Source organism: Oryzias latipes, chromosome 11 (genome assembly GCF_053564925.1).
Source record: "Oryzias latipes strain Hd-rR chromosome 11, Olatipes_Hd-rR_3.1".
NCBI lineage: Eukaryota > Metazoa > Chordata > Actinopteri > Beloniformes > Adrianichthyidae > Oryzias > Oryzias latipes.
In genome coordinates, this window is record NC_136247.1 from 7,140,379 (window position 1) to 7,155,241 (window position 14,863).

The following is a 14,863-nucleotide window of genomic DNA, read 5'->3' on the forward strand; positions in this document are numbered from 1 at the left end:
AGGAAATGCAGGAAAAAATGTCAATCTTAAAAATATGAAACTATGTCTTTTTGAACATATGGTAACACTAATGTGATAAGCTACAAATTATGTAATTTTATTGCTGACCAAAGAAAAATAACGTTAATAAGACATAGTTTTTTTTAATTAGGTTTATAAATAATCTAATATTTTATAAAGTCAACAATTAAATTATTTTAATTCAATGTATTTAAATAGATGAAACTATATTTTTTTAGTGTTTATCATAGTTTTTGTGTAATCTTAACAAGGGAAAGTATATAAATATTTAAAAATGTCCACAAACAAAGAAGTTTATTTCCAGTTGAGGAGCCAGTGTGGAACAGAATACATTTATAACCAAACCAACCAAGCAAAAACTTTTATAAAGATATACAACTATCATGCAGATGAGTAATAAATTCATATTTCTATACTGCATGCATATTAGAAACAGATGTGATTACATGGATGCAAATGTTTTCATTTAAATGTGTCTGTGGGTATCTAGACTTACTTGTACTGTTTTTTTACAAGCACGATTTTTATCACACATTTAATTTCATCTGGATACTTTTGATGACATGTGTTTTCAGTACAACAGTAGGAAGCTTTTATATTTAAGAATGCATAAATGGCAAAATTAAATTAAGTTTTACTCTTCACTTTATGAATTTGAAAAATACTTTTCTTTTTGATGGTGAATCTTTTTATAATTTTTCAATGATTTGCATTTTCTGATTTAACTGCTCAAATACACTGCATCATTAAATTTATGATTGCTCAATGTCATGCTAATTTTACAAAACTTTGACTTTTTTCTCTTGCTGTCCAACTAGTTTTCTATGCATAAATTTAGTATTTTTCCTCGTTTTTCTTTTCTTTTTAATCAACAAAACATAAAACGGATAATTCTGAGCTATTATCTGAAAGTACTTTTGCAGTTCATTACATCCCTGCTCAATAAACTAAAATATCTGGCAATCTCAAACTGAAGCAGCATAATAAATCCCATCTATAAAATAGGATGGAATGTCAAGGTAACATTTTTTTGACTAAAAAACACAAATGTGTCGAGCAATCATTTTTTAATTAGGTTTAGGCCAAAATGCACACATAATTTAAAAGTCAAAAATACATTTATTTTCTTTTTACTTAGTAATTTAACAAAAAAAAGACAGTGGTAGAAGATAGTTTATTGTGACAACAACATAGAAAAAAATTGTGACAAATCATTAAAGCAAAAATAAACTGAATACTAAATACATTTAAGTTAAACTGGCAAAGATACTTTACTGCGACGGAGTTTTAGGGCCACAAAACTAAAAGTAAAATGACGTGATTTTAAGTCATAAATTTCTGAGAAAAACACTCGTAATTTTACAACTTAAAGTGGAAGTGAGCATACGGAGCAGCAGCAAGTGAATGCCGCGTAGCTGCAGAGCAGAACGACTAAACTCAATAAAGCTTCACAAAAGGCTCCACATATTTCATCTTCAAACTAGGCTCCGATAAACAGAAAACTTTGGTGTTTTTTCCTCGTTAATCTACGAGTTTTTTTCTCAGAAATTTACGAGATTTTAAGATGTAAATTTACGAGAAAAAAACTCGTAAATTTACGAGAAAAAGCTTGTAATTTAACAGTTATGACTTTCTTTCTTGTAAATTTACAACTTAAAAGACAAAATTAAAAAAAATATATATATTTTTTGTAAACTGGCCCTAAAACTCCGTCGTCAGTCTAATTTTTTTTTTTCCATTAAATGAGGCATCAGTTATTTTCTAGCCACAAGCTCCAGGAGGGCAGACGTGATCTTATCCAGATTTTTAGAGTAGCTGGGATCCCCGAGTCTCCTGCTTCCTTCTTCCATGAAATGAGGAGGCACACCGGAGTTTCGACTCTCACCAACTCCAGGCTGGTATTCTGAAGGACGCATGGGTTCTTGAAACCTTTCAGGATAAGATGCCAGCTCGTCTGCACAAAACAAGAGAGGAGAACTATTGTTAGCTGTAGAGTAAAACACCCCATTGGCGGTGCCTGACAATAACACAATGGAATTGTTTAAAAAAAAATACAACTAACATGAAAGGTTTGTACACAAGTCAGAATACTATTTGCAGAACTTAAATCTACCCATTCATCTAAAGTGGAGCATCAAGGGGGGGAAAAACACTTTCTTCTGCTCTCTCTCATAGATCAGATCAAAAAGTGGGTGTCAATCAAAAGTTTGATTTACAGGTGAAATTCTGAAGGGGAAGTAACCTGTTGTCCCCTTTTAGGGTCCTTGCAGAAAGCTCCCAGCAGGTGGGGGTGCTGCAGGACTTGAAACGTTATCAATAGAAATGTTTTTATTGTAACAAAAGCAGCTTGTAGCACCATTATCCAAAAGGCAACACTTACTCCTTGATGTCTTGCCTAACACATTAATTTCAGATATTGGTATTGCCAAAAAATAACATTGCGTTGAACTCTGGCATTTTGAAAAAGCTTAAAATGTTAAAATTATGTTCAAATTTAAAAGTTAAGGGTCCTTGCCAGTTTCTTTGAGCCCCCATATCTGAGTAATATTTTTAAAAATATCAAAATAAGATTAAGACATTAAATGAGAAATGTTTTTGTCAATTTGCAAGGATTTATCAACTTCAGAGAGAAAAAAGGTTATTTTTTAATTTTTTTTTTATATTTCTGATAAAAGTCCTAATTGTCTAACCCATTACAAGTTGCTTTAGGAAAACTAATTTCTTGTACCTTCATAACGGGTTCTGACTGATTGCTGTGGTTCCTCATGAGCAGGATATCGATGTGCCTGGTAGTGCTCCTCAGGTATATGTTCACGCTGGTTCCACCCTCTTCTGTGACCGCTGCCAAAAGCAGGGTCCTCCAGTCGTGTGTGATCAAAGCTTTCTCTTGTGTTTCTCTCATGTGGTCCAGGAGCCTGCAGGACCAAAGCAGAGTGACTTTTCTTTTTCCTGAATACCAAAAGAATTTTGCTTTGTGTGGGAATTGAAGTAAATTGGACATTAAGGATTTCATACCATGCCCTTCTCGCGTTTTTTGGCCTGGAACTCTTTCATAAGGGTGGCGAGTTTGCTCTTCAGGAACTCTGCTTCTTCTGAATCTTCAATTTCAACATTTTTCTAAAGGAAACAACGTGACCCAAAAGACTGATCAGGCCATGTTTCATGGCCGTTTCACAAGAACATGATGAAATAAAAACCGTTAGTTGTTTACCAGCATATCAAAGACACCCTCTGATTCAGAACTTCCTTGGTGATAGCCCTCTTTATGATGAGGAGTCTTAAAACAAGAAGAAACTGGTCATTATCATTAACAAAGCAAATGTAAAACATTTAAAAACTTGTAATCTCAAACAAGAGTCACCCGCGATTCTCCATAATGTCCAGAGTATTGGGCTCCTCCTTGCTCTGCTCTCATTGGTCGGGGCTCTTCTCTAGCAGCTGAATATGAAGGTCTACTTGCACCTTGAAACCTTTAATAAAAACGAGACATGAACGTCATTTAATACATGGATTCTACCTGTAAGATTGCATCACCTCTGCACTTACATTTGGCCTGTCATTTCCAGCTCCTCTGGAGTGGCATCAGAGAAGCGACTTTTTCTTTTGGCCAGGCCTTCGTTCATCACACCTCCTGTCAGGAAACGCTTGAAGGGCTCTGGGATGTTAGAAATGTTGGTGGCGACCGGAGCACCTGGGGACTCCTCTCTGCTCGGCCCAGGTTTGTCAAAGGATCTTTCTTGATGCATGTATCTCATTTCATGATGGTAATCTTTGATGATGTTAAACAGCTGGTCTTGGCCTCCTTCACCTTCCAGGGCTGCGGATACGTTCCTTCTCTTGGCTTCTGGTTCACTTGATCCTCGTCTACCAGCTCTGTCAAGACCACCATGCTGTCCTGATTCTCTTTCCAGAGACCAGCGTTGTTGATCGCCACCAGTGTAACCTTGATGGGGGGTCTGGTATTCGTGTGAACTTTTCCCACGCCTAACTTCCTCAGCGTAGAACTCCTCTAAAGCATCTCTCTCTGAGTAGGGTCTCTTGTAGGAAGAAGCAGCCTCTGATTGGTAATCATGACCTTGCCCATAAGGTTCCCTGTTGTCATACACGGGACGTTCTAGCGGCTCAACTAAACTCCGCCTTTGTGGATCTTGGACGTACTGCTCTTCGTACGGAGCGTGGTAATCAGGGTTCATGCTGCATTCTCTGTATTTAGAAAGACTCGCTCCTCTTTGCAACTCATCTGCAGGGCGGTGCTGGCTGAAAACGGCCTCCCTCTGAAACGGCCTGTCTCTATTTGCATCCGCATCTGGGTGTAATCCAGGCGCGTTTGGGTAATCCCAGCTCCTCTTCCTGTTGTTAAAATCTGCAAATTCTGGTAGTAGTGGTGGCACATCTAAAGTGGGTCGATGTGGGATGCTCTGCTCTTTACTCTGCCTCTGCCTTGGAGGAACTAGAGAACAAGTATTTGAGTTAATTGTTGAAATATTTTTGTATTGTAAATATTTCCCATAAGAATATTAAGGCCCTTGCTGATAAAAATCCATTTTTTTGAGTGTTTTAACATGTTCTTGCAGCATTTTTCTGATGATTGAGGACATAAAGAAACGTAGGCTTAAAATGACATTTCTGGGTATTGCTTCATTAAAATTAATGTGGATCATGACCAGACAAAAAATGATGTTGCAAAAAACTTGTGAGTGTGGTGCAGAAGCTACTACAGCAGGCCATAGGGTCCCTGCTCCGCTCCATTCTGATTCATCTACTTCTAGACAACTAGATCCACTTATTTCCTTGTTTTCCTCGTCTGAACCGACATCTGGTTCAAAATTGTACGGCTGGATAGCTCCAATATTGGTAATGTTAGGTTGGGGTTGTGAGGGGCTGTAAGCTAGCGGGAGAGCGTGTAAACATACGCCCGGCATAAAGTAAGCACAATTTTGTTTGCCAATTATTTATTACAATATTTCCTGACATGTCCAATTTTTTAAATAACAAAACTTTATGGGAGATAAGGAAATTCCAAATATGAGGAAAAACAGCTTAATATCACTTAATCAGCTTATTCTGCAATTGACCTTTTGGTGTTTGGAGGACTGGATGACTAAAGTGTAAAAGGAGTAACACATGTTTAACCAAAGTCTCCCAATTTAAAAGTTGGAAGCAAAGTCCATTTTTCTCCAACAGACACACAATAAACATATGTTGTTTTTTTTAAAACAACCTGAAATAGAGGCTAAAAAATAAATAGCAAAGAAAAATATTTCAAACATATTTTCCTAACTTTTTGTGCTTCTACACCAGTTTTATACCATTCTCCTCCCCGAGCTTCAATGCATAACTATACTTACTTCTTAAGATATTTAACTTCCCTTCAATTCCTCTTCTTTTCATGATCTGAAACAACAAGAATGTCATAATCCCAGCAATAATTGTATGCCATTTGACAAAAAATTTGTATCAAGTTACCTGTGGGTATCCACGTCCATCCTGTCTCTCTATTATTTCTGCTTTAGCACGCATGATCTTCCCCGCTTGGGTATTTTGGATTTTGTAATCCCAGGTCACCAAGTCTGGCCTCTTTGCTTCCTACAATAAACACCAGAGTTTGAAAATAATAGGGATCTTGGATAGACTGTTTTTAGTGGAGTATTTGAAGTAGTAGTAATTTACCACATATTTCTGCCTGTGTTTCCGTCCAATCACGTGGCAGACCATGTCTGTGAGTATAGCGGGGTGTTTACACAGCCTGCACATGAATTTAGGACCCAGTTGTGGATCGGGATTAGGCACCTCCTCCAAGCAGCTCAAACCTAAAACACCCAAAAGAAAGCAACAAATGGGAAAATATTTACAGGAGAAGTTTAAGATTTGTTTTTGAAAAAAGAAAGAAAAAAAACATACTCACCAATGATGGGCTCATCAAGCTGCAGGTAATCCAGGTATTTGATTATGTCTGTAAATTTTGGCACCATCTTTTGTCTGACAGCCTGCCCTGAAAAACCAAATGTCATTATTTAGTGACAGAAAACCTGACTAACAGTCCAAGTTTTAAGAATTTGCACTGACCTGTTCTCTGGATATAATCAATCTTACATCAAATTTTTGTTAAGTGAACTCAAACATTAATTACTGTAAAAACTTCCTTGAGGTTGTTTTGTGTGAATAATGTGTTTTACTGTCCAATGGTAGCCTTTACTGTATTCTATTAGGGGGCATGTGTTTTGATTGGCAGACGGATAGACCCACATATGGACTCACTAAAACTCTTACTCTCCATTGCACTGCTGATTTTCGGGGCAACTGATGTTGGCAGTGAAAGTACCAGTCTGTGTGCGCGATCCACTTCAAACTTTGTTTTTCAAAATACTTTGGGCGATGTCAGGGATCGTTTGTCCAGTGGCTTTCTTCCCAAGCCTCAACCTGCCTGTTCCTGACTTTGACGCAAACGAGGAAGTACCAAATGTTGTAGACCTTTCTATGACCACTGGAAGCTGGGTTAAAAAGTCCAATTTACACCTAAAATAAAAGCCTACACCCAGTCTTGTACCAAACACCTGCAGGTGGTGTAGTGGTTAGCACTGATGCCTCACTGCAAGAAGGCCCGAGTTCCTGGTTCGAATCCCCGCTGGATCTTTCTGTTTGTAGTTTGCATGTTCTCCTCATGGACGCATGGGTTTTCTCCTGGTTCTTCCAACAGTCCAAAACCATGCCTCACAAGTTCATTGCTCAAACTAAATAGTCTCTAGTTGTGTCTGTGGCCCTGGGATGGAGGCGCAACTTGTCCAGGGTCCACCCTGCCTTCACCCAACTGCAGCTGGGATAGGCTCCAGCAGCCCTGTGACCCAAAAGGGATTAGGGGTTCAGAATATGGGTGCTTTATTTCTTCTATTTCCTTTCCTGGGGGTGAGAGTGGAGATGATTAGTGATTTGGGGTTATTTTAGCGCAGAATTTAACCATTTTCGTCTGCCCAATATCTGCTTCTGGAATGTTGTGGAGTAAGGCAGAGTAAAATCCACTCAATATACCCATCTCAGGATTATTTTTCACGCTTCAGGATCTAATACGTCTAGTGTCTTTTCTTCACCCTTCATTGCCTGGCCAGAGCAGCACAGAAAATCCGGTCTTCTTTGTTTCCAAAAATCCCAAACGCAGCGCTGCAGAATGACTTGTGTCACATCACCCTTCCTTTTTTCCAATAAGGTTTCACCAAGAAAATGGCAAAGAATGATGATGTAAAACTCCAGCGGAAAAGATAAATTTTTCTCCACACAACATTTATCTCTGCCTTTACATCCAAGCAAAAAATGAGCTTTTTTTAGGCCCCTCCAGACTCCCAAAGCAGCTTTCTCTTCAAAAGCCTCTTCTCTGGTAAGAAATAGAAATTGTGAGAATATACTCACCAAGTAGTTCAAAAAGATCAGGTTTGAGTGGTAAATGTTCAGATTGGACCAGTAGAAGATGTTAGCAATAAATGGAAAGTAAGGTTATCAGATTTAGAGAGAATGTCATTTTAATCAATGCTATAGTTGTCCTGATGACATCTCATAATTAAAAACACTTATCCTAAGGCCAGTGGACTATTTTTTTTCTTTTCTTCCTTTATAACAAATTCCAAATTGAATATCAGATTGTTGTATTATTCTTTACGAATAATTTAACTTCCTAAATGATTTAAAAACATGTTTTACACCCAATAATAAATAAAAAGAAAGTTGGACTAAATCAGTATTTTAGCCACTAGAGCATCAGCTTCCGACTTTTTTTGTAAAATCCCAGATCAAATTTAGGAAAAGCCATCTATGCGGTCACTTGACTGATGATATAAACCCTGTCGTTTTATAATGTGGTTTTACTCTAAAATGACGTATTACACATATTAACTATTGCTCTCAAAATAGTGGTAAATACACTCACCGCCACTTCATTAGGTACACCTTGCTAGTACCGGGTTGGACCCCGTTTTGTCCTCAGAACTGCCTAAATCCTTAGTGGCATAGATTCAACAAAATAGTTGATAGTTTGGACCATGTTGACATGATAGCATCACACAGTTGCTGCAGATTTGTCGACTGCACATCCATGATGCCAATCTCCCGTTCCACCACATCCCAAAGGTGATCTATTGGGTTCAGATCTGGTGACTGTGTAGGCCGTTTGAGTCTAGTGAACTCACTGATATGTTCAAGAAACCAGTCTGAGATGATTCCAGCTTTATGACATGGCGCCTTGTCCTGCTGGAAGTAGCCATCAGAAGATGGTACATTTTGGTCATAAAGGGATGGACATTGTCAGCAGCAATACTCAGGTGAATGTGGTGTTGTAACCATACTCAGTTGGTACTAAGGGGCCCAAAGTGCGCCAAGAAAATATCCCCTAAACCATTACACCACCAGCAGCCTGAACCGTTAAAACAAGGCAGGATGAATCCATGCTTTCATGTTGTTGATGCCAAATTCTGACCCGACCATCAGAATGTTGTGGCAGAAATGAAGATTCATCAGACCAGACAACGTGATTTCCATGTTCTGTTGTCTAGTTTTGGTGAGTCTTTGTGAATCGTAGCCTCAGTTTCCTGTTCTTAGCTGACAGGAGTGGCACCCGGTGTGGTCTTCTGCTGCATTAGTCCATCTGCCTCAGGTTGGACGTGTTGTGCATTCAGAGATGCTCTTTGGTTGGAACCAGTGCTTATTTGAGAGACTGTTGTCTTTCTATCAGCTGGAACCAGTCTGGCCATTCTCCTCTGACCTCTGGCTTCAGCAAGGCGTTTCTATCCACAGAACTGCCACTCACCGCATACTTTCTCTTTTTCGGACCATTCTCTGTAAACCCTAGAGAGGGTTGTGGGTGAAAATCCCAGTAGATCAGCAGTTTCTGGTATGCCAGCCTGTCAGGTACCAACTACCACGCCACTTTCAAAGTCACTTCAATCACCTTTCTTCACCATTCTGATGCTCCGTTTGAACTGCAGCAGATCGTCTTGACCATGTCTACATGCGTGAAAACATCGAGTTGCGGCTGATAAGAAATATCCGTTAACGAGCAGTAGGACAGGTGTGACTAATAAAGTGGGCAGTGAGTGTACTTGCCAGACCTTTTCTGTTGTGTTGTCCAACACCAAAGAGCTTTAAGGTTTTGCTGCTTTTGTTTTATTTTTCCATGGTGAGAATCTTCAGTTTCTTTGGAATTTCTTCAAGGGTAGCTGGGGGCAGCTGTGGTGACATAGTAGAACGGTCAACCTCTGACCGGAAAGTCCCAGGTTTGGTTTCCACTTTTGCCGTGCGTTGAAGACACTGAACCCCATATTGCTTCTGGTGGTACCATTATCTCCGAGCATGGCAGCTCTGCCACCATCAGTGTGTGAATGTGTGTGTGGTGGGTGAATGGGACCATGACTGGAAAATGCTTTGGATCTTAATCAAGATAAAGAAGCGTTATATAAGTTTAGCCGTTTACCATACTAGGCAACTTATGGATGAGCCAATTTTTGAGGAAAAGACCTTGGCACGAGGCGACGACAGACAGTATTAAGCTTTACTTTTAAAGCTTTTTCATCCAGGTTAGGGACATCCAACTGGAGCAGCAATGGTTCCAGGACATGTCATCACACGTAGGACTTTTCGGATGGGGAGCTTTGAGCTTTGTATGCCTTGTGTAAGTCCAGTAGTCACAAAAACAGTCAGAACTTCTTTCCAACTTGCCCAAAAGGCCATTTACAGCATCTGTCCAAGTATACCTTTATTGGTGTTAGGAGATGTTGCAGCAAACAAAAGGGCAAAATGCAAAAAACGTAAAAATAAAAATAAAAAATCCAGGTTCGGCTAAATTCGATTTATCGCGAATAAAATGTAACGAACCGGAACAATTACAAGTAGTGGCATCTACTTATAAGGACAGGATGTTAAAGAGGAAAATGAAAACAAAGATAAATTCTACTTACCAGAAGCAACAACAGCATGCTCTTTCTGCCAAAAATGAAAGGAAAGCAATCAATGTTAAACCACTGGCTTATAAACAATCCAGATAATTACTCCTGCTCATCCGCTAAAAACAGAGAAAAGGTTAGATTGCGGGAAAAAATGTTTTGTAAAGTTACATAAAACCACAACTTACTTGGAATTAAGTGACTCGTCTTCCCATGTCTTCTTAAAGCACAAAAATACTCAATGAGACAAGTGTGAGTGAGTCCCACCAAGTTTTACAGTGTAGTCACTTGGATTCATGCACAGTATATCTGTTTAATCCGAAAGTCATTTTCAGAATATTAAAAAAATAAAAATACTAATCAAGCTGAAGGAAAAGTCCTCTGGAGAATGGAAAGTGTAATAAGACTGTCCAGTCTTTGGAAATCCCATCTGACCAATTATATCCTTCAAACCATGTTTTGAGTGCCACAGCTTCTTAAGAAGTCCTTTCCAAAGACAGAAGAATGTCAGAAGCAGTTGTCCTGCTTTGTCCATTCATACTAACCACATGATTTGCTTTTCAGTTACTTTCCAGCACTCAAGAGAAAAGTACTTTTATCTCTTCCAAACTCCATTGTATTCATTTGCAGATCTGCCTGTTAGAGTAAATCTATCCAAGGCTCAAAGTGCATCATATGTTGCCACAAAAGAATGTTGTCTGGTCGTCATTTCTCAGCAAAAAGGAAACTATCAAGTCTTACCTTAAGAAAACTGAATTTGTGGATCAAGTTTTGTGCAAAAATGCAAAGAAAAGAAGTGACTTCAAGAGTCAATGATGATAGGAAGACAGAAGTGGCAAAGATGAGAATGAATGCCACCAAGTCATAAAGAAACCATTGGAAATAAATACTCATTTTCCTTCAATGAGCTGGAAATAAGTACCTGCTATACAGTTGAAACCAGAAGTTTACATGCACCACATAAAAACAAACATACGCTTTCTTCTTACCGCCACTTGTGAACGAAAGCAGCAGCAAACCACAAACTAGTCTGTCGTGGAGAAAATGAGGCTGAAAAATGACCCATTGATTTATGTCAACTCTCACCTTTGGTGACCAACTCAAGGCAAGTATTTGGGAGAATGTGGTCCAAAAGGTCGCCCAAATTATGTTGCTGTTGGAAGTGCCGCCATTAAAGAAGAACCAGGAATAAAAAAGTCTCGTTGTTCATCATCAAAAGGAGTGTGATAAGATGTTTGACATCTTCTGAAGTTGCCTTCCAGTCCAGTTGTTTTGTGCAAGTCCAAGAAGAAAAAAAGACGTCAGGGCAGAAACACGTCAGAGGAAATTGGATCCCAGTTGTTCTAAACATCCCAGAGAACGCGCAAAAGGCAACTAGAAAAATCAAAAATGTTTGATTTACGCAGAGATAGTTGCCATTTCCTCCAAAGACAAAAAGACGGATGACAAATGAGTGTTAAAAAAAAGGTTTCCTCCTCCGTCCGTCAGACAGGTTTGAAGTATTCTCTTTGATGATCGTTTTACTCATCGCTGGGATGACACTATGTGTTTTCCTTATTTATCCTGAAACTTTAGGTCCAAGTCAAGGCTTGAACTTGAAGTTGAGAAGTTTTCAACCCCCTCGATGAGTAGCACTCCTACTGAAAAACAGCTTCTTACAATACCAGTGTGTACTTACCAGAATAAAATATTATATGCAAATCCTTCTATTGCACTTTATATGCTTGAAAGAGTGAAAGATCAAATAGTCCCAGTTAAAAACTTGCGATCTCCAGTAGAAATTCGAGGCCACAGTTGCAGGGGCTAAAATCAAATCAACTCTGTCCATCCTGGACTCAGATCAGAACCACAAAGACCTCTCTCATCTTTGCAGAACCAGAGACTGACAATTCCATTTTTTGTCCCACTGTAAGTACTTACCATTTACCACAACCACAATTTTATAATAAGTATAATAATTTCAGTTGTGGGCAAATCATTTAAGCAAGGAACACTTTAAAAGAGCAAAGATCGGAGTTCAATCTTGTCGTAGTTTTGTTGCTCAACAAGAAATTGAAGACGTTGTAGACTCCTGTTTATTGCAGATATGTCTGAAAATAAATCAAACTTTTCTCCTTCATTGGCATAGTATCACTTCCTGTGTTCCACATGCCGTGAAATCTGAAAAGGAAATCTGAAAACCAATGCCTAGAAAAATATTCCAGATTATAGCATCTGGTAAGAACCAAACCAAGCTTCTTTTTTTGGAATGAAGGACTTCCAAGATTGATAAGAAACAAGCAGGTGAGTTCAGATGTTACAATGACTTTAAATATAAAACGTCAAAGTTTAACCCCTTTTAAAAGAAAGCTGGTAAAATTCCAAGAAACTGCTTGCTGGTGTTCCCTTTTAATAATTTACACCCGACAAACCAACCTTGCAGACGCAGCAGGGTGAGATCCGCTTCATTGTGCAGAGACGGATCAGGTTTACACATTCACACAGCTCTGGCTTTACCGCTGTTTATGACAAATTTGACAAGAGAGGTGGGCAGGAATGCTGCGAGTTTCTGCTTTACCAGTTCATCTGAGGGGTTAAAGCTCAAGTGTTTGAAAGCTTCTGGCAGTGACCCACCTAATAAAATAGGGCTGATCTCCAACTGAAGCATCCAAGGAAAACCTTTAAGGAGTTTTTAGATAAAAAAATAAAATCTTGGATTTTAAACTGAAACACATGCAGCTGTGTTAACAAGGCATATAACTTTAGCAAAACAAGAAGAATTTGTTGTTGGAAAAATGCCAGTAAAATATTATTTTAAGCCCAGCAAAAAAAAAAGAAAAAGAAAACATATTTCTACACTCAAGTATTATTTTTTTTTACATTGTATGGTGAATAACTGATTATTTGTGATAAAAATAGCTTTCACAGAGACATTTTCACCCTCTTGAATAAATAAAGCATAATACCTTTAAATGTGCTGGTGTGGTCAGGTGTATCTTGAACAAGGATTCCCCCTTTAAGGACTTCTCACAAACCTTGTTTTGAGAAAAAAATATCAGTTGCTGTTAGTCTGTTGATAGTTTTTGGACAAGTTATTTGTAAAGTACATTTTATTTTAAAAGAAGCACCATTTAATTTAATATGCTGAGGGCTCTGTTTGCATTAAAAGGCAAATTTGAGCAAACAGCGACCAACGATCTTCAGTTAACTCAGCATTCCAATAAAAGCAGAAAAAACGTGTTTTTTTTAGATAAATATCTCTCCTTTATTGACAACTGAAAAGCCATTCATTGAATAGCTTTGTATTTGTCCCAAAGAATGAAATTTGACTAAATCTGAATTCAAAAGTTCAATATAATTCATTTTTTACATTTACATTCATAAACCCATTTTTTTAATTATTGCTTATGACAGTTTTCAGAAGGGCACTGATTTAAAGATAAAAATGTGGCATTTTATTAACTAAATTACAAATACTCATTGAATTAAGAAAATCAGAAAAGCTTATTTTGACTTAAAAACTTTAGCATATTTGTTTTATAGGGAAAACCAATTCTTCTGATAAATTTAGATTTAGTTTTTAAGGTGTAAATTATTTCAATTAATCTACTTTTTGACTCAGAGATTACTGAAACATGCATGCAGATTAACACTTCATTTCAAACTACCACACTATATTGTTTTACTAATTTTAAGTCTATCATGACTCCATCCTAAGTAATAAACTGTGCAATCCCCACAATGAAGTTTTTACAGACCCACTTCGAGTGTTGATTTCAAGTGTTTTCAGAGGTCTTTTGATTATGATTATGCTATTCTAAGCCAAAAAAACTGTCATTTTCTAGGACAAGGTTTCTGCAGAGTGGCAGTAGTTCATTAGGAATTCGCCTGCGTTGTGAGTGGGACTGTTGGCATGGAGTAAGCCTACCCTCTTCCCATCATCCATCTGTTTACAGGCTCTCCTGCTAGCTTACAGCCCCTCACTGCCACTACCTAACATTACTGGTGCAACAAAAAATGGCGAGCAATGTTGAAGCCATCCAGTCGTACAGTTTTGAGCCAGATTCCAGCTCAGACGAGGAAAACAAAGACGTACAAGTATCTATTTGTCTCCAAGCTGATGCATCAGAATGGAGCAGACGAGGGAGTTTGTGCTTGCCGTTGTAGGTTCTACACCAGACGACCTATTTCCAACGTCCTTTTATTTTACAACTGCTCCTGATTCACCACGATTTAAGAAAATGAAATCAGGAATGTAATTTAAGTTAAAATGTCTTTATAGATGTCCTCCATCTTTAAAAAAAAAAAAAAATCAATATTCGTCTGAGTGGGTCTTTAAATTCACAAAAGCATGATAGCTAAATTGAGGCTAATGGGTTTACCCTGAGCTGGGGCGCTTTATTTAACGTACTTGATTCTTTTTAATAATTCAAAGTGTATTCGTTTATGTTGGTCATCTTACCGTGCACTGAATAAACTCTAAATCCTCCTCATATGGTGTCTCAAGGCCGTCCATTATTGAAGCCATGGTCGTCTTTTGGACAATCCGTGGTTGTGTGCTAGTACTACTAGCTTAGCGTCTAACCAAAAAAAAATCTTTGACGAAACCTTTAGAATATTTGTTTCCTGCAAACACCTTTTGTGTTTTGTTTCAACATTAACTAGCTAACGTGTAGACATTTAATATTAATGGGGATAAATGTTCGGCTCTTTAGCGTTAACAATCGCTTAGCAGAAAAACCCCATTCATCGAAAATTTTGCTAACTTCCTGTATATTACGGAAAGGTTTCTTCCTCATCCCGCGTGGGCGGAGCCTAGTTACGAACGAATGTCACTATAACAGAAAATACAACTAAACGGTGGTGTGTAAAACAAACGCACAATATCTTGAATAACAAAGTGATTCCAATCACTGCCCCCTAGAGGTTGTACAGCATAT

At 38.2% G+C, this 14,863-nt stretch overlaps 1 protein-coding gene across 3 annotated transcripts; it reads right to left on the reverse strand.

Annotated features, from left to right (window-relative positions):
* Nucleotides 1-1,176: 1,176 nt before the first annotated feature.
* si:ch211-13c6.2 (uncharacterized) lies at nucleotides 1,177-14,823 on the reverse strand. Of its 3 annotated transcripts, XM_004074363.5 has the most exons (13): nucleotides 14,386-14,823; nucleotides 12,890-12,958; nucleotides 9,960-9,984; nucleotides 5,927-6,013; nucleotides 5,692-5,831; nucleotides 5,488-5,607; nucleotides 5,370-5,415; nucleotides 3,568-4,471; nucleotides 3,383-3,491; nucleotides 3,233-3,298; nucleotides 3,037-3,138; nucleotides 2,750-2,936; nucleotides 1,177-1,975 (listed from the first exon to the last, which is right to left on the reverse strand). In XM_004074363.5, exons 1-13 carry the CDS (start codon nucleotides 14,449-14,451, stop codon nucleotides 1,776-1,778), a joined length of 2,121 nt encoding a protein of 706 aa, XP_004074411.1. In that variant the 5' UTR covers nucleotides 14,452-14,823; the 3' UTR covers nucleotides 1,177-1,775. The 3 variants fall into 3 exon arrangements, with proteins under 3 accessions (XP_004074411.1, XP_011479522.1, XP_078810733.1); XM_011481220.4 differs by lacking the exon at nucleotides 9,960-9,984 and having other exon boundaries at nucleotides 14,386-14,674; XM_078954607.1 differs by lacking the exons at nucleotides 12,890-12,958; nucleotides 14,386-14,823 and adding an exon at nucleotides 10,133-10,431.
* Nucleotides 14,824-14,863: the final 40 nt, after the last annotated feature.

What these genes read in the sequence shown, in the direction of transcription:
- si:ch211-13c6.2 (XM_004074363.5), bottom strand. Translation starts at nt 14,451, where the DNA reads ATGGCTTCAATAATGGACGGCCTTGAGACACCATATGAGGAGGATTTA. An exon ending in CCACACCAGCACATTTAAAG is followed by an intron (nt 9,985 to 12,889) that starts GTATTATGCTTT and finishes CATTTTTGGCAG; the next exon opens with AAAGAGCATGCTGTTGTTGC. An exon ending in AGGGTGTCTTTGATATGCTG is followed by an intron (nt 3,139 to 3,232) that starts GTAAACAACTAA and finishes TGTTTCCTTTAG; the next exon opens with AAAAATGTTGAAATTGAAGA.